Source organism: Girardinichthys multiradiatus, chromosome 12, assembly GCF_021462225.1.
Source record: "Girardinichthys multiradiatus isolate DD_20200921_A chromosome 12, DD_fGirMul_XY1, whole genome shotgun sequence".
NCBI lineage: Eukaryota > Metazoa > Chordata > Actinopteri > Cyprinodontiformes > Goodeidae > Girardinichthys > Girardinichthys multiradiatus.
Window position 1 is genome coordinate 5554011 of NC_061805.1, and position 24771 is coordinate 5578781.

At 39.9% G+C, this 24771-nt stretch overlaps 1 protein-coding gene across 1 annotated transcript in view; it reads left to right on the plus strand.

The window, feature by feature from the left end:
* Window positions 1-24771, plus strand: part of dock5 (dedicator of cytokinesis 5) — a 71998-nt gene that overhangs the window by 36019 nt on the left and 11208 nt on the right. The window contains exons 15-40 of the mRNA XM_047381422.1: window positions 724-822; window positions 1940-2012; window positions 2103-2206; window positions 2422-2602; window positions 6995-7092; window positions 7185-7274; window positions 10775-10875; window positions 10993-11127; window positions 11212-11323; window positions 11584-11654; window positions 11878-11984; window positions 12134-12270; window positions 16424-16519; window positions 16669-16767; window positions 17099-17269; window positions 17379-17479; window positions 19204-19262; window positions 19518-19672; window positions 19812-19897; window positions 20111-20267; window positions 22913-22953; window positions 23028-23118; window positions 23227-23346; window positions 23581-23670; window positions 23927-24031; window positions 24325-24466. Of these exons, the coding sequence (XP_047237378.1) occupies window positions 724-822; window positions 1940-2012; window positions 2103-2206; window positions 2422-2602; window positions 6995-7092; window positions 7185-7274; window positions 10775-10875; window positions 10993-11127; window positions 11212-11323; window positions 11584-11654; window positions 11878-11984; window positions 12134-12270; window positions 16424-16519; window positions 16669-16767; window positions 17099-17269; window positions 17379-17479; window positions 19204-19262; window positions 19518-19672; window positions 19812-19897; window positions 20111-20267; window positions 22913-22953; window positions 23028-23118; window positions 23227-23346; window positions 23581-23670; window positions 23927-24031; window positions 24325-24466 (2821 nt within the window). The remainder of the gene's footprint in view (window positions 1-723; window positions 823-1939; window positions 2013-2102; window positions 2207-2421; window positions 2603-6994; window positions 7093-7184; window positions 7275-10774; window positions 10876-10992; window positions 11128-11211; window positions 11324-11583; window positions 11655-11877; window positions 11985-12133; window positions 12271-16423; window positions 16520-16668; window positions 16768-17098; window positions 17270-17378; window positions 17480-19203; window positions 19263-19517; window positions 19673-19811; window positions 19898-20110; window positions 20268-22912; window positions 22954-23027; window positions 23119-23226; window positions 23347-23580; window positions 23671-23926; window positions 24032-24324; window positions 24467-24771) is intronic.

Sequence of the window (24771 nt, forward strand, 5' to 3'; positions counted from 1 at the left end):
AAAAACATTTATTTACAGTTTGTATTGTAACAAAATGGGTAAAAAGACAAGGGGGCTGAATATATTTGCAAGGCTTTGAATGCACTACTTTGTCTTTGTCTATTACATAAATCCCAGTGTACGATACACTGAAGTTTGTGGTTGTGACATGTGAACATGTTGAAGGGGTATGAATACTTTTGGAAAGCACTGTATCAGTGCTTAACATTGTAGAATTAATTTGGGTCCAATGTTTTTTTGTTTCTCTACAATCATAGGACTTTACCATGACTGTATAAGAGTTCCTGTAATGTATGGTTAATAGTTAGCATGTCTGGGGTTTATATTTTGTGTGGATGCATTATTATATGAGATGCTTTATTTATTTTCTGTTCATGACCATATAGCTACAAAATTAATGACTCGGGCATCCACCTCAGATATCCTCCCCTGCTTTAGTGATAGTATGTTTGTATTTCACTGGAAGGTAGAAAGTGAAATAAATTACCTGATATTTCAGTGCTGCCTGAATGAACTGCTGGCATGGCTTTTTTCTGTGCTAATATTTTTCCCCAACAGGTTTATGTCGCTGGCTATGATTCAGATTTTTTATATGCAGTATATGCATAAATTTCTGTCATGAATATATTTTATTTATGTCAAAGCAGACATTAAACACAGCACAGAGAAAGCTGATAGCTTTCCCGTCATGTTAACCTATCTCTTTCCTTCAATTTTCTGCAGAAAGCAATCTTTCCTGGGGCCGGCTATGATGGTATAACAGAGTACAAGTCTGTCATTTACTATCAGGTGAAACAGCCTTGTTGGAATGAAACAGTAAAGGTGAGCTCATTTCTCAAGCACAGCCTTTCACTCATGACACAGTTCAGATTTATCAACACTCCTACTAAAGTTTAAAAAGCCTTAGAATAAATCCATCTTTTAGTGCAAAAGCATAATCCCATACTTAAAATTTTGGAATAAATCCAACCCTTTTTTGAGTATATTGTTTCAAATGTTAAGAAGTAATGTGGAAATCACAGATGGGACATTTAATGGTAGCCCTCCGGTCAGTTTATTGTTAAACACCCTTTGGCCAATAGGACAGCACTTAGACTCTCCTATGACATCCTACAAGATTGAAGCATACAGAGAGAGGAATCTGCGGACCTTTGCACAATCATCCAGTCCTGGATCCTCTCCTATGCTCTCCTCTCCTCCCACAGGTTTTCGGAGGAAGAGGCTTGATTTTTGTGTCCAGTAAACCTTTTCTGTGTTGATTTGGAAATCTATTTTGAATCATTATTTTCCTGTAAGACCTAATGACATCACATGCTCAGATTACTGGTAGAGTCATCTAGATTTTTTTAAATGCCCTGATATTTCAAAGCTTTCCTGATGCTCTCAGGGTCTTTAGAAAAGAAATAGGCCTGCAGCATCACAGGTCCTCCCCCATACTTGGACGGTGGACTTGAGGTGCTTTTCCACATACTCCTCCTTTGTTTCACAACAAACCCACCTGGAGTGTTGCTGAATAACTGAATATTAGTGTCATCTTACCAAATCCCACAGTTCCAGTTAAAGTACCAGTAGTATTTCTAGCAAACCCTTATTGTCTGTAATGGCATGACAGAAAAAAACTTCTTCCCCACTGAATAAATGTAATCAAATATTAAAAGGTTTTGTTTTTTTGGTGTGAGATTAAACTACATAATAAAAGATGAATTTATTTTAGGGCTTTTTCAAAATGTTTAGCACTGGTGCAAACAAATATGACTGGTACTGTACTTTATGGTCCCTAATACTTTTTGTTTAGCTTACTTTTATGAATAATTTGTATAGCTCGGTTTGAAGAAATAAGTCTTGAGAAAAAAATGTGTGTTTAATTTACCTCCTATACTAATCTGACACGTTTTTGTCTATTATCTATTACCCTTGTTTTTCCTCATGTTGTTGCAAGGTGACAATTCCCATTGAAGACGTGTGCCGCTGCCACATGAGGGTGATGTTCCGACACAGATCCTCCCAGGAATGTGAGTTACTCCTGTTATTATGGCAGATCCTGCCACCATGCTGGAGGTGGCTCTATTCCTTCCTGTCTTATGCTCTTGTGTATCCTTCAGCCAGGGACAAATCAGAGAAGCCCTTTGGGATGGCGTTCGTCAAGCTAATGAAAGGAGATGGGACCACGCTGAAAGATGGCAGGCATGAGCTTATCGTCTATAAGGTAGTGTTCCAGGAAAAAGCTGGATTATTTGTATCATAACTTCACTGAGCGTAAAGATCACCATGATTATCCTAATTATGCAAAGAGATGTCATGAATGGCTGACTGTTGGCAGGTGGATTATGCAGGGGCCTCTCTTAAGTCAATAAATATGAAATTACATCTCCATCTATCAATGTGGTTCATTATTCATTCTTTCTGTTATGAATTTTTTAGGTTGACGTGAAAAAGGCAGAAGATGCAAAGGTTTATCTCACCCTGCCAACAACCTGGGTTGAAGTGGAGCAAATTCAGAAGCAAACTGCAAAGCAGTTCCACCATTCAGGGGTTATTCCAGTGACTAAAGACAGTTTCCAGATCGCAACGCTCACCTGCTCCACTAAGCTCACTCAGAACGGTACAGCCGGGATCATTTTTAGTATCACCTGCCTTCTAGTATTGAAGAAGCTCAGTGACAATTAAAAGACGTCCTGTCAGAAGTAGCAATGTGGGGCAGCTTGGGATTTTTATGGTGTGATAACTTGGTCAGGGTGTCTGCAAAGTCCTACATTTATTAATTACAATTTTAGGCCTTAAAAAGTCTTAAATGATTCCGAATGTTCCCCATTTACATTTAGTAAGGTCTAAATGCGTACATTTGGTTATTGCAGCTTTTTCCATTAAAAATAAAAAAAATAAAAAATCATTGACTTTGAGCAGTAAACATCCCTGTGTGATGACATTTGAAGCCTGATCATTGTGCCTTCTCATGAATCTCCTCCCATAAGTGGCCTGTTACAGTTTCTTTAGGCAATATAAGAAAAATTTTATTGCAAGTTATTTAGGATCAGCTTCTTTATCTTCAAAACAGTATATATTTAACAAGTTTGGCTCACACTTATTATAAAAATAGATTTTGATGCATGAATTTTAAGCAAGAAGGACCGCAAAGCTGCAACATCACTGTAACCTCAGTCCAGATTCCTTTTTAAAATGCAGTACAAACAATATGAGTTGCTAACAACATGCTGACGTAGGGATGTTACCTGCTATAGGTTTAATGAAGTTTGTATTTAAATTTCAGACCTTTAACTAAATTACTATAACTAATTTTATAACAGGTGACCTTTTGGGAGCATTTGGACCTGGACATTCATGGCTGAAACTTCATATGTGTTTTGAGCAGATATGAATATCATGAAGAGAGAAATTAAAAACATAACTGCTTTTTCACAGCAGTGTGAGTCCTTACACATTTCTTCTGTTTTGGCTGGTTTGTCAATACTAAATATTTCAGATCAATAAACAAATTTTATTATCACACAAAGATTACTTCAGTAAAAACAAAAAGCAGTTTTCAAAGGATCATTTCATTTGTTAAAGGAAATAGTATATCCAAACAATCCAGCATTCAGTATCTCACAAAAGTGAGTACACCCCTCACATTTCTGTAAATATTTAATTTTATCTTTTCATGTGACAACACTGAAGAAATGACACTTTGCTACAGTGTAAAGTAGTCAGTGTACAGCTTGTGTAACAGTGTATATTTGCTTTCCACTCAAAATAAGTCAACACACAGCCTTTGTTTTCTAAACCGCTGGCAACAAAAGAACACCCCTGAGTGAAAATGTCCAATTGTGCCCAATTAGCCATTTTTCCTCCCTGGTGTCATGTGACTCGTTAGTGTTTCAAGGTCTCAGGTTTAAATGGGAAGCAGGTGTGTTAAATCTGGTGTTATTGCTCTCACCCTCTCTCATACTGGTCACTGGAAGTTCAACATGGCACCTCGTGGTAACGAACCCTGAGGATCTGAAAAGAAGAATTGTTGCTCTGCATAAAGATCCTGTCCTGTTAAACTGCTCTCCATGGTCCACCAAAGAGGTCAAGTGCACATGCTCAGCGTCATACCCAGAGATTCTCTTTTGAAAATAGACATATGAGTGCTGCCATCATTGCTGCAGATGTTGAAGGGGTGGGGGGTCAGCTTGTCAATGCTCAGACTGTACTGTGCATGCTGCATCAAATTGGTCTGCATGGCTGTCATCCCAGAAGGAAGCTTCTTATAAAGATGACCAAGAAAGCCTGCAAACAGTTTATGAAGATAGGCAGACCAAGGACATGGATTACTGGAACCATGGGCTGTGGTCTGATGAGACCAAGATAAATGTATTTGGTTTAGATGATGTCAAGCATGTGTGGCAGCATCCAGGTGAGGAGTTCAAGTCAAGCTTGGTGGTGGGAGAGTCATGGTTTGGGGCTCCATGAATGCTGAAGTTGTGGGGAGCTACAGTTTACTGAGGGAACCATGAATGGCAACATGCACTGTGACATACAGAAGCAGGGCATGAGCCCCGCTCTATTCAGAAACTGTGCTGCAACATAATAACGACCCCAAACACACCTCCAAGATGACCACTGCTTTGCTAAAGAAACTTGAGTGTAAATGTACTGGACTGGCCAAGCATGTCTCCAGACCTAAACTCTATCGAGCATTTGTGGGTCTTCCTCAAATGGAGGGTGGAGGAGTGCAAGGTCTCAAACATTCACATCCAGCTCCGTGACCTCGTCATGGAGTAGAAGAAAAGGATTCCAGTGGCAACATGTGAAGCTCTAGTGAACTCCATGCCCAAGAGAGTTACAGGACAACTGGAAAACAATGATGGCCACACAAAATATTCACACTGGGCACAATTTGGGCATTTTTCTTTAGGGGTGTACTGACTGCTGTTGCCAGTACAGCAAGGCACAGCAAATGACTACACTGACTACATTACATTGTCTCAAAGTGCCATATCTTCAGTGTTGTCCCATGAAAAGATATAATAAAATATAAACAAAAATGTGAGGGGTGTACCCGCTTTTGTGAGTTACTGTATCTTTTAAAACCTGCATTCTACATTTGAAATGCCATTAGAAGTCCATGTGTTTATTTTATAAAACAGATTTGTATTCCTTCTGTATTTTATAGTCCTCCTTTTAAAAAACCTGGCACACAATGAACATGCAGAGCAGGTGATTTTTCTCAGTGTCTTAGCCCAGTTAATACAAGACTTCTTAGAAGGTAACTCATGGTTATTTGAAGATTTTCAGAGAAGTGTGACTGAGCCCGATGGAGGAGAGGAAGGTTCCTTTTGTTGCTGCAGTAACAGCAGGCCTGAGCAGCTTCTGCCACAGAATCGGGTTGGAGGGATTCTTCTATTAGAGCATATGAGTACAAAATTGAATAAGAAACAAGTTAATAAAAAGCCTAACATAAAATAGCTGGAAAATATAAAGACGTTACAATAAAAACTTGATTAGACTATCTCCCAATTTGTTGATGTAAAAATCTTGCAAAGTTTAGTGGCCTTTCACTCATATTTTCTCCTATTGTATACCTAGCCATGATGCCATTTTATGTAGTATGTGCTTTAAAAATGAGCGTAGCATACAATTTGAGCACAGGAGAAAAAGCTATAAGTCTAAAAAAATATTTAAATAAGGGGGGAAGAAATTCTCCAAAATTCCTAACACAGGACCTGAGAAGAGCATCGTTCTTCAGTCGATTATCACTTTGTGTCTGAATAATTCATAAGTTAGAGTTAGGTGGCTGACTAAGCAAATAAAGTGAATAAAGAATGAATGAATGAATGGATAAATTATAGAATAAAACTTTTTCTTCAGTGATAACAATGAAGTCTGATTCTTGAACAATATAATTAGAATGGCATTGAAGGTGGTTTGGGAAAATCTATGCATAGCTGTTTTATTATGAGCTATGCAGTGTAGCAACAGAAGTTGAGCCTATATGACAAAAATGATCAGTGATTAAACTTAAGGCTTGTTTGTGTTTATTGTTTGTTCTGCTATTTCAGCATGGATAAAATATAAAAATACGATTTAGTAGTTTGATCTACAAAAATAATTTGATCTACAAAAATCTAATTAGGATTTGGTCACTTTATAACTAAACCTTTTCAACTGAAGAAAGGAGAAACATGGAGGCAAAGGAGTGTAACTTTAAGATATAAAAAGGTAATTTTTGAAAAGAAGTCATCACACTGTGTGAACATGCAAGTGCATCTCGTTAAATTAGAATCTGATCTTTGTATCTGTAATTAAGTTCAATAAGTGAAACTTAGAGTGATGTGTTTCAAGTGATTGTTTCCATTAATGTTGATTATGTTGGCTTACAGACAATGAAAACTCATCTTTCTCAGAAAATATGAATGTAAAATAAAACCAATAAAAAGGATTTTTAATAAAGAAATGTTATGTTATGGCCTACTGAATCATCTGAAAGGCCACAGTCTTAATATTTGTTCAGCAGACAGTAATTTGCACACTTCACAAGGAGGGTAAGCCACTAAAAGGCATTTTTAATGCTGCATTAAGGCATATTAATGAAAAGTTGAGTGGAAGGAAACAAATGTTTGGAAAAGGTACATTTTGATGTAATAATTCAAGCAGAATGAGCATGTACAGTACATAGACATACCTTTTTGTGGTTTAACAATGCTGTTTAAAGTCATGTGCTAATTAGGCTAACTGACTTTTTTCATTATTTAAAACCCAATTTTTTCTTAGTTTTTCACTACATGTACAAGGAACAAAAATAAAAGGAAAATCATTTATATTACTTAACATTCATCTATAAACCTTGTCTGTAAACAGAAAACTGGTACCAATTCTCCTGTGTTTTTAAAAAAAATATTAAGATGATTAAACAGGATACCGCTTTCGTATGAAAACTCAGATGTTTATAATGTTTCAGGGTCCTAACAATACCAATGCTTAGCAGTCTGTGTGTTTTTGTTTTTTTGTTCAGTGGATCTGCTCGGTTTGTTAAACTGGAGATCTAATCCTGAGGATCTTGACCAGATTTTGCAAAGGCTCATGGAAGTGGAAGGAGGGGAGATTGTCAAAGTAATTTCTCACATGCTAAGAGAAAAAATTTTGTATTATGCATCATTTCGGTTGAATGGCATTTGTGTAACATTTTTATGTTGTATCCACAGTTTCTCCAGGATACTCTTGATGCACTATTCAACATCATGATGGAGACTTCAGAAAAGGACACCTATGACACCTTAGTGTTTGATGCCCTGGTTAGTCCTTATTGAGGATGTAGTATTAGTGGAAAAAAACTGATAGCAGTCAAAGATTTGCTCTCTGATTTTTTTTTTTTTCCCCATTCATTTCGACATTTAAGGCCACATTTATGTAAACAGCTGAATGCCTTCAAGAAAAAAAAACCCAGAAAATTATTGTTGTCAGCTTAATATTTAAATTATATGTCCTTCCTCCTTCCCCAAATGTGAAGGCTGCCTTTTGGCTGCAGCTGCAAATTTGGCAATTCAGAGAAACTCAGAGAGCACGTTTGCTTCATCACATTACCGACACCTACCCTTAATGTAAAGCAGCAGAAAGATCCTGTTTCCACTGGCTTTACTCTTATACAACATCATTAGAGTGAACAGTAAACCTACAGTGGACCTTCACACTTATTGGAACCCCTTGTTAAGATATGTAGGAATCCTTAAAACAAATTTCATTTTTTATTGCCATAAAGTTACACTGAAAAAGATGGACAAAATACAACCTTTAATGTGAGCACATTTATTCAGAGAGCGTAAAATGACACTAATGATTACTGTTTTTAATTAAATGACCAGTGCCACCTTTATTTTGAAGAATTATCAGTTTAGGTATTTTAGATTTTCAGATGATTAAGGGCAGTTTGTACTCAATAAGTATAAATTTCATAATATTTATACTTATTCTTGACACCAAACCCACCTGGAGCACAGAGTTCCAGTTAAATTTTGTGAAAAAGCCCTTTAGTTTATTGCCACTCTGGAGCGGTTGCTAACTGTAGCATCATTAGCGGCTAATGGTTAGCCAGTTGCATAATTCCTCGCATTGCTTCCAAATAATTTGTATCTTGCCTGTCACTCTCTCATTGGTTCCAAAAATGGTTTCATGCAAGCAGTTTAAAAGTTGTGAAGAGGTATTCATTGCTTCTGTAACTTCAGCTAGCCCAATGAACAGTCTTCATTAGAAGCTAAAAAACAGCTTCTCAGCTAACAACTCAGCTTCAGTTTGGAATGGTCTGAGAAACCCTACTGCCTAAAAGAGCCAGTTCCCCCACCCTGACCAGAGTCCACGTCTGGCAGACCTTAACAGCTCATACTGCAGGTATAAAAAAGCAGCCATTCACACTACACCTGGATTTAAGATCCCTGAAGAAGTTGTTAATAGGCATTTGCGGCGTCAAAAAATCTTGAAGGCTCCAGGACCTGACAATGTGCCTCTCTTTTGCCTGCCTCCCATCTTTACTCATATCTTCAACAAGAGTCTGAAACTGTGTGAGATTCCCGCGTTCTTCAAACGCTCCATCATCATCCTGTCCCCAAGAAATGCACCATCACAGGGTTGACATCTGTGGTAATGAAGTCCTTTGAGCAATGGTGTTTAAGCATCTGAAGAATACCACAGGCCCTCTGCAGTTTGCTTACCAGGCAAACAGGTTGTCAAATGATGCAGTTACTATAGGACTACACTTCATTCTCCACCACCTTGACTGCCCAGGATCCTGTTTGTAGACTTTACCTCAGTCTTCAACACCATCAACCCAGACATCCTCCACAAGAAGCTCACCCATCTCACAGTGATGGCCTCCACCTGTCAGTGGATCACCAGCTTCCTGACTGACCGGCAGTGGGAGACTGGGGAGCATCTTCTCCCATACAAGAACCATCAGCTCTGACGTCCTCCAAGTGTGTGTTCTCTCTCCACTCCTCTTCTTCCTGCACACAAATGACTGCACCTCTGCAGACCCGTCTGTAAAACTCCTGAAGTTTGCAGATGACACCACTGTTATTTGTCTAATCAAGGGCAGTGAAGAGTTCGCATGCAGACAGGAAGTGGATCACTGCTGTGGTCAGAGCCACCTTGACCTTAACCTGCTCAAGACAGTGGAGATGATGGTGGACTTCCAAATATCACATCAATCTCTGTGTGGTTTAGCTCATCCACAAAACAGGACAGCTCCAAACTACAACAAACAATTCGGTCTGCAGAGAGAATCATTGGGTCTGACCTTTCCTCCATCTAGTACTTGTACGGTGGACGAACACTCGACAATCAGCGTGCCCAGATCAATACACGCATATTTGCACAGTTCAACTATGTCTTTCTTTTTTTGTGAAAGCACTGTATATATATATATATATATATATAAATATTTGCAAACAATTTTTTATTTCCCTTTTTCCTAAAAAAACAAACAAAAAAAAAACCTAATTGAAAGCAAGTGGAACTAATGCCAAATTCATTGTTTCTGTGCACAAACTGGGCATGCAAACAATGGTTCATTAGTCGACACTGTCTAAGCAACAGGGCAGCTCTGGACCTGCTTCCTTTTTTACATAAAACAAAAATGTCTGGAACATAGCTCAGGTTGTCAGGGTTAAAGCAGCCACCTTCTACTACTTTGCTACATCTTTAAGGTTAATTATTGATTCTGTGCTGCTAAATAGGACTGCATTTCTTGAAAATGTTTTTTTATGTTTATTTTTTTTTGCAGTTTGTTCATCAAACTAGGTAAAGTGGGTGACATAGTTGTATAATAATTCATTCAAGGATACGTATGTTGCAGCATGCTTTGCTTAAGGTTATAAGACCCAATTTAAAAATGATTTGTTAAACAAAATGTAGATAGATGGAACACTAGTCACGTGGCCTGAATGTGTTAGTTATTAGCAAAATGTTATGTTACTGGCTCAAAAACTTTAGCACCTTTTAAAAAGTTATTACCTTATTGGTTTTATTATTTAAAATTATGTTATTGGCAGGTAGTTATTGGTTGCTATTACAGCATTAGTTGCTACTGGGAGTTTGTAAACTTTCTCCATTAAAGTTCATCCTTATAACAAGATGTCTAATTTTGATCAAATATTAGAAATATTGTTTTTTACCACACAATGTTATCCCCATTGGGCACAAATGATGGTTCCTAAAAACTAGCAATACATTTCTCCTTCTCTTTTCTTAATTCATGACTTGCCCTTGTCAATAATTACAAACTGGAAAACAACTTGAGCAGTGACAAACATGGCTGGACGTGGTCCCAAGAACCTCAGCAAATAGTAGCTTCTTGGTGTCACCCAGTCTCCATAACAACCATCAGACAGGTCTACATGCCAACAGGTGGTTGGGCAGGGATGCCATTTAAAAAAAAAAATCTTCTATATCCTACCATCAGAAACGTAAACATGCAGAGTCTGCTTATTGCTACCTAGACCTTAACTGGAACTCTGTACTCCAGGTGGGTTTGGTGTCCAGAAAAAGAGCGGATATGTGCAAAAGCACATCATTCCCTGTGGTGTTCCCAGAAAAACTGATAATGGGTTACCATTGGATTTAGCTGTTGATGGTTAACTCTTACCATGTTAAAGAACTGCAGTATATTTTCAGTGTAAAATAAAGCTTTAGTAAGAAAAGATTAATTTCATTTAAGGCTATTTAGACATTTTGACATGGGGTGACCATAAATGTGGAGGTGGTGTACATAAAAGTTTTTTTTCCTCTTTCTGTTTATGACCAGGTATTCATAATCACACTTATCGGTGACATCAAATTCCAGCATTTTAATCCTGTTCTCGAAACTTACATCAGCAAGCATTTCAGCGCCACTTTGGCTTACATGTGAGTACACTTCCTGGATCTCAAGTTTTTCAGAGGGTTTTTTTTTTTTGGCTCTCTTCCTTTTTCCACCGTCAAATTACCAGGAGCCCCTAACAGCAGACTCATTCCTGTTTTCAGGAAGCTAACCAAAGTGCTAAACTACTACGTGGGCCATGCTGAGAAGCCCACCCTGTCAGAACGGCTCTACGCAGCCCTCAAAGCTCTCAAATACCTGTTCAGGTTCATTGTACAGTCCAGAGTTCTCTCTTTCAGGTATGTGGAGCAGGAATACATTTATCATTGAAATATTTTTTTAAGAAGGTCTTTCTGGAATTTGCTCCTGGCTTCTTTTTTCAGATTTCCTGGGAACAGTGAAGATCCAGACGCTTTCTTCAACTCTATACGGATGCTTTTTCTGTCTTTCAACACACTTATGGACAGACCTCTGGATGAGGGAGTGAAGATAAAGGTAAAATATGCAGTCTTTGGTTTGTTTGTTTTTTTTTTGGATTTCTTGCATTTGTCTCTGGATTACTGAAGTTAAAAACAGCTGAACACACCTTACTAATATAATTGCTATTGGAGAGTCATGTAACTGACAGCAAAATAAAGAGAGCTCCCTGTCGACACTTTCAGTAAATCGAGGAAAAGCGCTGATGTTTTACTAGAGAACAAAAAAACATCCTCAAGCTCCGGTCTGATGGGAACGATCCTCTGCTTTTTTTTCAGGGGGCAATATTGAAATACCTCCCCAGCATCATTAATGACATCCAGACTGTGTTTGATCCCGTCGAGCTCAGGTAACTCTCCAGAGGGTTTGCACGACAGGAAAATGGTAATTGCCTGTCTCAGTGCAAATGATTATACTTACTTCAGAGTAAAGGTGTTATTTGAATTGTCGGCGCTGTAAAATTAGTCTGTCCTGTGTGCTGCTCATTAGCTCTCGCTGACTAATCACAAGTTGTGAAGTGAATTTGCATTACGATTGTAACACCAGCTTTATTTTTCACATTTTATTTGTAGCGTTCTCCTTGCAAAGTTCATTGAGAGCATCCCTGACTTGCAGTTTGTGCGTCAGAAACTGGGCTGCATGTGTAAAATCGTTGAGAGTGACCTTTTCACGCAACCAGGTATGGGTTTTTTAGGAGGCCCAAAATCACGTGTTGACATTTCAAAAAGATTTAAAAGAGAAAAGAATAACTTCTAAAATAGCTTGCATATAAGTTTATGGGTTGAGATAATCTAAATCATTGCAGTTGTCTTCTCTCTGTGGCTTCAGACTGTCGCGATGTGCTCCTGCCACTTGTCAATGACCAGTTAAGCGGGCAGCTGGATGACCACTCAAGTAAACCGGACTATGAGGCCTGTATCCAACTGCTCAGCACCGTGTTGGACACCCTGGACCGCAAAGATGTGGTAAGGAGTTAAAAGGCCAGCCATAGAAACACAAACCATGATGCTTAAGGTATCTGAATTAGAGAGAGGCCACAATTTTTGGCTCCCCTAGAAAGAACACTTGAAAGGAACGCTTGTATTTACATTTGTCTTGTAATGCAAGGAAAATCTGACTGTAAAATGTAGGAAAATCCAGCTTTATTTTGAGTTAATGTATTCAGAAGGGGAGAAGGGGAAGAAAATCTCAATAATTGCTTTTAACAAAATCAACTCTCATACAATTGTTGTTACCACTAACAAAATAAATATAACTGAAAAGCTTGCTGCATACTTCTTAACATGGAATTTTCCCCCACGAAATCAAATGTACTTGGCTTAAACATTGAATTTTTCTGAGTTTTCCACTATGACATTATGCTACTGCCATAAAAGCTGAACTTATTTTAAGACTTCTTACACATCTTGGTGCAAATAATGTGGCTGGCACTGCATGTAGTCGGTGTTGAACATCAGTTGGCAAAATGGGTCTAATCCTCGACGTGACTGGGTGCGCTGTGTGAGCCGGGCCAGGGCACTCAGACATCCATAGGGACCTGAGCTTAAAACTGTTGTTTTGTGGATCCTGTGGAGGCGATTCATCTTCTCTTCAGAGGTTATCCAGGAAAGGTTCCACTGGGAAGGAGGCCTGTAGGCAACCCCCAAGCATGTTGGAAGGGATTACATATCCCAGCTGGCTGGCAAGAATCTGGAGTTGCAGCTGAATAGTAATTTTTGCCACAGAGTTAAATGAACCAAAAGTATCAAAGAGACAAACATGATAAGAGCCGCTTGAATTCTATAAATCCAAAGGAACATTCATTCAGCACTTACTTATCCTCTGTATATAGCATTAGCGGAAGCATGCTTTATTGAAGGGAAAAGCTGATGATCCAAAGCCACTATTCATTTAGGCAGTGGTGTTCAACGGGAAACACTTTGAACAATACACATAAGAGTTGTTTGTCTTAAATGGGATTTGAAAAATATGTGAACAAATGTGGTGTAATCAAAGTAGAAAACAGACACAAAGAATTTCAGATAAACATCTGTTTTAAAAAAAGACAACATACACCGTTTCATTTATTTATTTTTGTTAAAAATGTATTTTTCAAAAATGAGATCCACACTAAAGTAGTTAAGAGGATCAGCAGCTGCTAGTGCTGTTTGTGCCTTTAATGTCCCTCAGAGGGAAACTTGGTTTACTGCAGTGGTTAGAACATAAAAACACAATACAGAAGGACACAAGGCAACATACAGCTCATTACAAGCATCCTGACCAGGTTTAGCCATGAAATGAGGTTTATGGAAAATATCTGTTAAAGTAAACATAAATATACTACTTAAAGTGCCACAAAGGATTTGGCTTATTAAGTAGATTTTTGCATTCAGAGCAGAAGTTGGTCATCAAAAACACTTTTCAAAGAGATGGCTGTTTTCCTGGTCCACAACATTTAGGTGTGCGGTAAAGATTAAAGAAGGATGGTTAAAAAAATACTTTGAGAGGTCATTGCGGCCACTCATCTATCTGGGAAATATAAGGGGCATTTTCAGTGAATGTGATGGTCCATCCTTCCACAGTAAAAGTGAAAGTGGACAGCATTTAGGACATCATTCAATCTTGTCTGAGGTCAGCATCTCAGAAAATTTACCCCAAGATCAGATCGTGCAATTCTTGTGAAAATTCCCAGGAAAAAAAGCCTAAAAGCTGCAAATTAATCCTTGCAAAACTCAGCATTATAAATGTGAAAAATATAGAACAAGCATAGCTCAACTGGAAACGCTACTAAAAGAAGGCCTCTTCCCTCAGTGAAGAAAATGGAGAGTGTATGTTTTTGAAGTTAAATCCAAAACATTCACAACTCGTCTGGAACAACATTCTTTGCATAAATAAGACCTAAATGAGCACTACATCTGTCTAAAACCAAACTGCATATCAGCATTAGTGACGGAGAGCCAATGATTGGGACTTATTTTACTGCCGCAGGACCCGGGCACCTTGCAGACAAACCGACAGTCCTGTGGAACAAAGTTTTCTAGAGCGAGATGTGAGGCCATCTGTGCAGCAGCGGAAGCTTTTCAGAAACTGGATCAGACAATAGGACAGTGATCCCAAGTGCAACAGTAAATCTACAAAATAATGGCAAAAAAAAAAAAGGAATCCCACTGTTGCTCCAACCTCAGTCAAAGTCCAGAATTGGAACTGATTGAAATGCTGTCTAAGCTTGAAAAGTGCCAGCTTGCTTCAAACAAGTGAAGCAACTTTGTAAAAAAATAAATAAAACGGGGGAGTGCAGGCGCCAGGCTCCTCCACAACGATGGAGAAAAATGATATCGGCAGAACTTTTACATCAAGTTATAGCAGCTGAAAGTGGTTATGCAAGCTGCTGCCAAAATAAAAGGGAGATTACTTTCTACATTTTATGCTAAACATTATGACTTATTTAGCTGATGCCTTTCTGAGATTTTCTTAAAAGCCAGATGACTGTTTTGGTTACTCATCATGAAAGATAAAATCTCGGGAGTTAAGAGATGTGATACTTTTCATTACACATACCTTTGATTAGAAATCATTTTAAAAATGACATTCTATTTCATGATTAATTTTCAACAGTTGGATCTAAAAGTGGACGGGGACATGATTATAAGCAGTCTTTTAGTTTAATGACTAATGCCGTATTTTCTATCTAACATATTTTATGATGAAGCAACACAAAGTTATGTAAATTACAAAGTGGAAGAAAACCAATGCATGGTTGTCAAGTGTATTCACCAATAAAAATCTAAAAAAACGTGTTCATTTATTTTCAGTCCCCCTTACTCTGATAAAATTGAATCTAAATTGAATCCAGTGCAGCAGTTGCCTTCAGATGTCACCCGACTAAATGGAGTCCAAATGTTACGTGAAGGTCTCAAGAGTTTTGTTATAGAATATTAATGTGCCTGAAGAAAACCAAGAAACCCAGCAGACAGTCCAGGGATAAAGCTGAGGAGCTGTTTAAAGCTTGGTTGGGTTTTAAACAACATCCCAAGCTTTGAACATCACATGGAATAAGCATGGCGCAACTGCAAACTACCACGACATGGCTATCCACTCCATGGTGGTGGTAGCATCATTCTGTGGGGATGCTTTTCTTCAACCAAGACAGGAAAGCTTGTCCAAGTTGGTGGGATCTAAACATAGCAATCCTGGAAGAAAACATGTTTAGACCGCAAGCTATTCTGGAAGTTCACCTTCCAGCAGGACAGTGACCCTAAACATATAGCCAGAAATGCAGCGGATTGGTTGAGAGCTGATGTATTCTTGTGTTACTAGGACCAAGTTAAAGTCCAGACCTAATACCAAATGAGACTCTGGGGTAAAACAAAAAAATGCTGTTCACAGACCCTCTCCATACACTTTAACTGAGCTTGACCTGTTTAACAAAGAAGGAGTAAAGATTTCATCCTCTAGAAGGTCATGTAGCTGTAATTGCAGCAAGTGGTGCCTCTTCAAATATTGACCCAAGGTGGCTGGTTTCAAATGACCACCAGAGTTTTCAAATTTGAATTTGTAACAAATGTTGACGATGCCTTTCCTTCCACTTCACAGTTCGGAGCTACTTTAAATTTGTTTATCACATAACAGTCCCAATCTAATAGATGGATGTTTGTGGTTATAATGTTAGAAAGTGTGAAAACTTTAAAATGATATGAGCACATTTTAATTACTGCTTTTAATAAGAAACACTATAAATTACCCATCTATTTAAAAAGATTAAATTTTTTCTGTCTAAAGACAAAGTATTGTAGCAACGTGTGCTACTCTGAAAAACCCACCCATCACAGCTGTGGATGTAGAAAGCACTGAAAAAAAAATTGGTTTGCATTGGTCCTTTAACGCTGATGACACTGGGTGCGGAGTGTGACCCATATACGGAGGCTACAGTCTGTGACGGCTGCGTCACGGGTTCGAGTCCCAGCCAGTTTGACCTTTGGTGGATGTCTTCTTCTCTCTCTCTCTCCGCCCCATTTCCTGTCGGTCCACTTACAAAATAAAGGCCACTATGCCACAAAGATTTGGTAAAAAACAAAGAAAACACTGATAGCACTCTGCGGTGTGTCTGTGTTTCAGCTGATAATTGTTTTCTCTTTGCAGGGTCCGACCAGAGTCCACATCCAGCTAATAATGGAGCGGCTCCTTCGCAGGGTTAATCGGACCGTCATCAGCATGGACAGATCCTCCCTGCTCATTGTAAGGCACACCCCAGTTCTCACGTCCCAACACATAACACGGACATCAGCCGAATTAATGCCATGTGCCCTTTGTTATGCAAATGCAGTCTTTTGAGGAAAGTATTTTCTGTGAAATCTGTTGAGTAATAGCTGTCACTTCTTTGGCAGGGCCACTATCTTGCCTGCATGACGGCCATCCTAAAGCAAATGGATGACATGCATTACACCCACTACATCAGCACCTTCAAAACGAGACAGGATATCATTGTAAGTTTCTCAGTTCCTCCACTGTTGGCTACATCGTGTCCCGAAGCATCCCATCAATAACAGGCAATAAAGCACCCTGGCCACTTACTGCTCCTTAAGGGAATATTGATTACAGACATTTCATGCACTTGATTAAACTGACAGGACTAGGATGTTCCTGGACCTCTATTAAACTAAGGGGGGCACAGTGTGTGACTGACATACAGGAGCAGCGGAGTGGATTTATCTACTGTGTGTTTGGGTTTTGATATCTCCAATGTTACTCAGTGCATTTCTTTTAAGAGACAACTGATGCATTTGTAATAAATATTTGATCTCTCCCTGTTTTTAGGACTTCTTGATGGAGACATTCATTATGTTTAAGGACCTCATGGGAAATGTCTTCCCTGCTGACTGGATGGTGATGAACCTGGTGCAGATGCAGGTCTTCCTGAGGGCCATCAACCAGTACTCGAATGTGCTCAACAAGCTTTTCCTGGACCAGGCACACTTTGAACTGCAGGTCTGTGCTGTTTTCTCCCTCAGCCTAAGCAGAGGTGACCATTTATTAAACACAGAGCAGGGTTGGATGATTGCAGTTTTAATATTTTAAAGGCCTGTTTTCATTGCAGCTGTGGAATAATTATTTTCATTTGACCGTGGCGTTCCTCACTCACAAGACGCTGCAGCTGGAATCCTTCTCCCAGGAAAAACGAAACAAGATCCTGAACAAGTGAGAGATCTTTTACACAAAATCTAAAACGGTTGCAGTGCCGGCTACATTTCTTGGCACCCTTGGTAAAGACATGGAAACAGCTTAAAATAAATTTTTTTATTTTTATTGTAGTAGCATAATCTTTCACTGAACATGTTCGACTAATCAGACCTCTCATCTGAGTGCGTTGATTTAGTAGGGAAAAAAATCTAGGTTAAGGAATAAAAAAATTTTTTACATCTGCTGCAATGTCTGGCATCCCTAACTCCCTTATAAAATACATGTTACTGCAGTATTTTTATATTAAGGTAACTAGTGTCTAAGAGGTTTTAATTGGTAATCCATGACTGCCTCTTTCCCTGGGTAGGAATCAGAAGCTCTTTTCTGTTAGCCACTCTTAAAAATGGGAAATGCAGGAAAACATGCCATTGAAGTAAGGCAGATCTCGGCTGATCTTCATATGCTATTAAATGGTGACAAGATAATAGACTGTAGCTAAACCTTGCCTATAGATCTAAAGTCAGAACCATGAATAAGAGCAGAGTTGGATGAGGACCCATATTTATCTTGCCACCACATACTGTAAACAGGATTGAAAGGGAGGTAAAAAAAAAGAACCCTCAAAGACTCGCTCTTTGTGAACTGATGGGTGAGTTATTGAACATGACTTTAAATCGTCAGCTGTCAAAAAAGTGGTCATTTGTTAAAGTGTTTGAGAAAGGTCCCCATGGTAGGTATGAGTTGACGCGTTAATTAGACGGCACCTTTTGGTACCAAAAAAAGACTTGCAAAAAGGCTGAAATGGCAAAGGTTGAAAATGAACAGCACCCACTATGTAGAATCCAGCTTTGTTTGGGATCAGTGCCAGAAAGAAACTTTTATGTCGAATTTATCACAAATGTAAACCAATGGAGCTTGCTAAGCCCTCCTGGGACTTTACCTGAAACCTGCTAGATGAAACTAAGATTGAGCTTTTCGACAACAAACCCTTCAGGTGGGTTTGCTGTGAAACCAAGGATGAATATGTTAATAACCACCTCGTGCCCCTCTAAAGCATAGTGGAGAATCTGTGATGCTGTGGGCCCATTTCTCTGCTTGGGTGTCTTGTTACCCTCATAATGGTTTTGCGCATTTAAAAATAAAACCTGGTGACCTTTACAAGTAAACTTAACATGGGTCATCATTGGCTCTTTCAACAAGATAATGCTCAAAAACCAATTGCCAAATCTACACACTAGTGGTTCACCAGACATTTTTTTCTGTGAGAGATTATGCTAGTGCAATAAAATGTCATTATTTTACCACCAATGGGTCTGGAGTCCTAGCTGAAATGCAAGTTTATCAAATTGTCAGTCAGTCAGTCATTTTCTACCGCTTATTCCATAGTGGGTCGCGGGGGAGCTGGTGCCTATCTCCAGCAGTCTATGGGAGAGAGGCGGGGTACACCCTGGACAGGTCGCCAGTCCATCGCAGGGCAACACACAAACAACCATGCACACACTCATTCATACACCTAAGGGCAATTTAGAGAGACCAATTAACCTAACAGGCATGTCTTTGGACTGTGGGAGGAAGCTGGAGTACCCGGTGAGAACCCACGCATGCACGGGGAGAACATGCAAACTCCATGCAGAAAGACCCCCAGTCGGAATCGGACCTTCTTGCTGCAAGGCAACAGTGCTACCAACTGCGCCACCGTGCAGCCCAGTTTATCAAATTGCTTCATTTTATTGTTTTTTCAGATATGGAGACATGAGGAAGACTATGGGTTTCAGAATCCGAGATATGTGGTACAACATCGGTGAGTATTATGTCCTTCTGATAACGCCGCTGTGTTCGTAGACTTTCTGCTACTGTTTATTTGGTGGCTGCCTGCGATGCAAAGGGAATAACAAGACAATATTTTTTTATTGTCCAGTTTCAAAGTGTGCCATTGTTGGTTTCTAGGGCGCATTATTAGATTCCTCCTCTGTTTGTTGAGACGTGAAGAGACAGCATATTGCCTTCTCAAGTCATGCTGTAATATTTCTGCGTGGTAATATTTGCCGTCCCTTAGGCCCCCACAAAATGAAGTTTATCCCATCCATGGTCGGCCCCATTCTTGAGGTCACACTGGTGCCAGAGCCAGAGCTCAGGAAGGATACCATTCCCATCTTCTTCGATATGATGCAGTGTGAGCACAACTTCAGCGCAGCGCGCACTTTTGAAATGGTAACAATTCGCCTCACGAGTTCAGCCCTGTGGGCATCCCTGCATGAATGTGAATTATCTCAGATAAATATGACATAATTTTTTTAAATTAGTATTAGTATTAGTTCCTTCACTTCTGATTTCCCTCTTATCTTTGCAGTTTGAGAATGAACTCATAACAAAATTGGATCAAGAAGTAGAAGGAGGTCGAGGAGATGAACAGTACAAAGTCCTTTTGGAGAAAATGTAAGGCAGAGGAGCAGATCAAACAAATTATTTCCCTCAGGAGGTTGTTTTTCAAATATACTCCATCTTGCAACTCTAAAACACCTTAATTAAATGTATAGTGAACTACACTGCAGACATATTAAGGAAATTCTAGTAAAGAAATTTGGATCATCTGCCAAACAGTTCCCTTCAGGGCTGAATTTCATGATGGACATGTGTTTGTTTGTGCAGATTGTTGGAGCACTGCAGACGCCACAGGTACCTGTCCCAGTCTGGAGAGGAGCTGGCTCTGCTGCTGAGCAGCTTGCTGGAGAATCTCCTGGCATACCGCACCATCACACTCGATGAAAGTCCTGAGCACCGCATGAGCTGCACTGTCAATGTGCTGGTAAGCTTTAAGCCTGTTGCTCGCGCTCACTGGATGAGGGTAAAAGGGATGTCAAAGTGAGATTCTCTTAGAAGGTTATAAGCCTGCAGTAGATGACTCTCTACGCAGCTTCCAAATTAGATGATCCAAAAGCTGATGCTAATGGATGATCTAAGAATAGCTAAAGTGGACTTCTACTGGTTTAAAACAACTCTAGTCCTAAAAAGTGAATGCTATTTTGCAAATTTTTAAACTGTATGAATTAGGTGGTATTTTCCCAGATTATCATAAAAATGTATATGGAAAATGGAGGAATGGAGGTTCTTCCTGTGTTTCCCACAGGGGGAAACACATACTGAGAAGAAAATGCATGTATATACACTGTTCAAAAAAATAAAGGGAACACTCAAATAGCACATCCTAGATCTAAATGAATGAAATATTCTCATTGAATACTTTGTTCTGTACAAAGCTGAATGTGCTGACAACAAAATCACACAAAAATCATCAATGGAAATCAAATTTATTAACCAATGGAGGCCTGGATTTGGAGTCCCACACAAATTAAAGTGGAAAAACACACTACAGGCTGATCCAACTTTGATGTAATGTCCTTAAAACAAATCAAAATGAGGCTCAGTATTGTGTGTGGCCTCCACGTGCCTGTATGACCTACAACACCTGGGCATGCTCCTGATGAGACGGCGGATGGTCTCCTGAGGGATCTCCTCCCAGACCTGGACTAAAGCATCCGCCAACTCCTGGACAGTCTGTGGTGCAACGTGACATTGGTGGATGGAGCGAGACATGATGTCCCAGATGTGCTCAATCGGATTCAGGTCTGGGGAACAGGCGGGCCAGTCCATAGCTTCAATGCCTTCTTCTTGCAGGAACTGCTGACACACTCCAGCCACATGAGGTCTAGCATTGTCCTGCATGAGGATTAACCCAGGGCCAACCCCACCAGCATGTGGTCTCACAAGGGGTCTGAGGATCTCATCTCGGTACCTAATTGTAGTCAGGCTACCTCTGGCGAGCACATGGAGGGCCGTGCGGTTCTCCAAAGAAATGCCACCCCACACCATTACTGACCCACTGCCAAACCGGTCATGCTGAAGGATGTTGCAGGCCGCAGATCGCTCTCCACGGTGTCTCCAGACTCTGTCACGTCTGTCACATGTGCTCAGTGTGAACCTACTTTCATCTGTGAAGACCACAGGGCACCAGTGGCGAATTTCCCAATCCTGGTGTTCTCTGGCAAATGCCAAGTGTCCTGCACGGTGTTGGGGCTGTGAGCACAACCCCCATTTGTGGACGTCGGGCCCTCATACCATCCTCATGGAGTCGGTTTCTAACCGTTTGTGCAGACACATGCACATTTGTGGCCTGCTGGAGGTAATTTTGCAGGGCTCTGGCAGTGCTCCTCCTGTTCCTCCTTGCACAAAGGCGGATGTAGCGGTCCTGCTGCTGGGTTGTTGCCCTCCTACGGCCTCCTCCATGTCTCCTGGTGTACTGGCCTGTCTCCTGGTAGCGCCTCCAGGCTCTGGACACTACGCTGACAGACACAGCAAACCTTGCCACAGCTCGCATTGATGTGCCATCCTGGATGAGCTGCACTACCTGAGCCACTTGTGTGGGTTGTAGAGTCTGTCTCATGCTACCACGAGTGTGAAAGCACCACCAACATTCAAAATTGACCAAAACATCAGCCAGAAAGAATAGGTACTGAGAAGTGGTCTGTGGTCCCCACCTGCAGAACCACTCCTTTATTGAGTGTGTCTTGCTAATCGCCAAAGATTTCCCCCTGTTGTCTATTCCATTTACACAACAGCTGCGAAATTGATTGTCAATCAGTGTTGCTTCCTAAGTGGACAATTTGATTTCACAGAAGTTTGATTTACTTGGAGTTATGGTGTGTTGTTTAAGTGTTCCCTTTATTTTTTTTTGAGAAGTGTATATTAAGTGGGGTAAACATTATACCTTATTCATTTTTAGGATCATTCTTAGCAGAAAATATGTTTTTATGTCCTGAAATTGATAGATTTTACCTCTACTTTGCAGGTCATTAATTATACGGCTTTTGCTGTTGTGACCCCTAAGTTAAGGAAAAGGTTTCCTCTATGTTAGGCAGGCTCCTTCACTCTCTTTTTTAAATCCATTTCGAAGACTCATCTTTCTTTCCCTGGTGTTTAACACACCATCAGTGTTCGTATCGAACATTGTATTGTGTCCATTTTTCTTTTTTTACTATTTTAATTTATTATTTTAATGTTCAGCACTTTGGTCAACCATTTGTTGTTTCTAAGTGTGCTTTATAAATAAATTAGATTGGCCTGGAATCTAAATGACCATCCAAAAAAGGGTTGTCCTGTTCATAAAACAGCATGTGCATAAACTGCTATGATGGCTTTGAGAATAAAGCTGTGATAAGATTGTAGAAGTCTGCTTTTGGTCTTGGCCACCCATGAACTAGCTCTTATATTCAACCTTGGCTACCAACTAATCTGGTTTTACTCTAAATCAAGACGCCAAGATAGTCATCTACTGCAGGTAAGATATTGACTGCTTATGACCTTTTCACTTAAAAAAATCTTGAACCATCCCTTTAACATTATTCATTTGGTTATTTCTAAAGATGTAATATTTAATTGTGCTTTTGCCTGTAGAATTTCTACAAAGAAAAGAAGAGGGAGGACATTTATATCCGGTGAGTCAGAAAGAATCTTGAGGATCTTTATTGTTGGCTCCAACTGTATCTAACTTCTCTGTTCTTGTAACTAGCTATCTATACAAGCTGCGAGATTTGCATCTGGATTGCGAAAACTACACAGAGGCTGCATATACTCTGCTGCTACATGCTGAATTATTGGAGGTCTGTTTCACATGCAAGCCTTGCTACAAAGACTGAGAAATTCTGCCTTTGATTTACTTTTTATTCATTTCAAGTCCAACCTTTGCCAATTTTTCTGTACTTCTGTAGTGGTCAGACAAAACCTGTGCACTTCATCTGATACCTCGAGATGGGGAGCACGGCTGGACACAACAGGAGCTAAAAGAGAGGCTCTTCCACGAGATTATATGCTACTTGGACAAGGGCAAGGTAACTGCTTAGCATGTCATATTAATCTCATGCTTAACTCAGTCTGTGGCTGCCTGTCGAAACCCATGAGGATGTTGCATCAGCCATGACACCAGCCACAGATCGTTGAGTTGTAAAGGCTGACCATTTATTAAACAGGGCAGGAGCCAGATGGCAGTCTGGGTTATGCTCCTGTTTCTAAGTTGATGTTTCATGATACCCCCCCCCCCCCCCCCCCATCACCTGTCTTGTCAGATGTGGGAGAAGGCCATTGAGCTGGGCAAGCAGCTGGCCAAGATGCACGAGAGCCACATGTTTGACTTCATGGAGCTGAGCGAGCTGCTGGTAAGAGCAGGCGTCTTTCAAACATCACTCTTAATGCGTGTAAGCAAGCCTGCTGGCAGTGTTAGAGATTGAATGCGCAATAAAAAGTGATAGATTCTTTTGCAAAAATGTGCTCCACCAGTATATTCTTAAAACTACCTAAATAGACAAAAAGGCTTCTTGTTTTAAACTGTATTGAGAGTGTTTTTTTTGGAACCACTGACATATTTGCAACATACTTAATTACATCATATCTCACCACCTTTTGTTGAAACAGAAAAAACAAGCCAAGTTCTATGAGCAGATAATGCACGCAATGAGGCCACAGCCGGAGTACTTTGCTGTTGGATATTATGGCCTAGGATTCCCTTCTTTCCTCAGGGTAAGAAAATGATTACCTGTTTCAATAAATGGAGACTCACAGACAACCTCATATTGCTGCACTTATGCAACGAGGTGGTATTTTGAAATATTTCTTAGGGCAATGTACAATAATTCTAATAAAGGTTATTGTCTTTTTGATGCCACAAGAGAATGTCAAAATGAATGCAGTCTTGTTGAAGCTTTAATATACCCCCCCCCCCATTAAGTATGTCAATTAACCTCGATGACAGTTCTCTCTATTTATAGGCTTCATTTGATGGGTTACAAAATGATTTTCTTTTTATCCTGCAGAACAAAATGTTCATCTACCGAGGTAAAGAGTATGAGTGGCTGGAAGATTTCATTTTAAAGCTGCTCTCTCAGTTCCCAAATGCAGTCCGTATGACGAGTACAGCGCCCCCTGGAGATGACATCTGTAACTCTCCTGGACAGCGTATCCTTGAAAAACCACAAAATGTGGAAGAAGACGCACTGGTCCGATGAGACAAAAATAGATTTTCTTTGGGCCTGCATGTAAAATGCCATGTGTGGTGGAAAACACCCCATCCTCTGGGTATGGTGATGGCAGCATCATGCTGCGGGAATGCTTTTCTTCAGCAGGATCAGGCAAGTTGGTCAGAGTTGATGGTTGAATGAAAAGAGCTCAATACAGGACAATCATAGAAGAAAACCTGTTGGAGGCTGCTGAAGACTTGAGAATACGGGAGATGTTGAGATGTTTACCTTCCAGCAGGACAA